Here is a 773-nt window from a genome sequence, read left to right as displayed (position 1 = left end):
TCACAGGGCGGACCCTGACCTCTTGCCGCAGCGCTCGCAGACGTAGGGCTTCTCCCCCGTGTGCTGGCGCACGTGGGCGATGAGGGAGCTCGCTTGGGTGAAGGCTTTCCCGCAGATCAAGCACTGGCATGGCTTCTCTCCTAGGGGAGACAAGGGAAAGGGGGGTGTGGGGAGGTCAAAAAGATGGGGAGCATGAAGCTCCCCAAAATCCCTTGGGAAAAGGGGTGGGGTGGCAGAGCTGTGTCCCTACCGGTGTGGATGCGGACGTGTCGCTGCAGCGCCCCAGGGTCGGCAAATTGGCGCTGGCAGTGGACACAGACGTAGGGTTTCTCCCCGCTGTGGATCCGGAGATGCCGTTTCAGGTTGCCTGAGAGCAAGACGAGGCTCAGCCTGGGGCGGATGGGACACGGGGACACCCAGCACCCTCCCTCCCTCCTTCCCAGCGCTCCCCGTAGCTCCATGGGGAAAGCTCAGCCCAGGAGTGCCGCACCAGTGATCCCCGGAGCTGAGTCCCATGACAACATGGCAGTGGGGACAGACAGAACAAGCATCCGATTTTTGAGGGGACAGACAGACTCTGTTTGGGCTCATCCAGATCCCTCCAGAGGTTTGGGGAGACGGGAGGAGGCATCTCCCATCCCCAAAAGCTGGATCACGGGCTCCTTCCAGGAGCATCCCCGGGGTGCAATCCCGCAGAGGGGGAGAAATTTATGCCCCACAACTGTGGCACCACAGCGAGAGGTTTAAACCCTCCCTTGCCCAGGATGAAATCC

General features: G+C 61.6%; 1 protein-coding gene across 1 annotated transcript in view; it reads right to left on the bottom strand.

Moving 5' to 3' along the window:
- ZBTB17 (zinc finger and BTB domain containing 17) overlaps positions 1-773 on the bottom strand; it is a 12,606-nt gene that overhangs the window by 4,859 nt on the left and 6,974 nt on the right. Inside the window, 2 exon segments of the mRNA XM_035901875.1 lie at positions 20-140; positions 251-367. Coding sequence (XP_035757768.1) covers positions 20-140; positions 251-367 — 238 coding nt within the window.

This window comes from Egretta garzetta, unplaced genomic scaffold, assembly GCF_000687185.1.
Source record: "Egretta garzetta isolate BGI_Z169 unplaced genomic scaffold, ASM68718v1 scaffold69, whole genome shotgun sequence".
Classification (NCBI taxonomy): Eukaryota; Metazoa; Chordata; class Aves; order Pelecaniformes; family Ardeidae; genus Egretta; species Egretta garzetta.
Note: the sequence above shows the minus strand (reverse complement) of the source record. Positions and strands in the feature narration are given on the sequence as shown.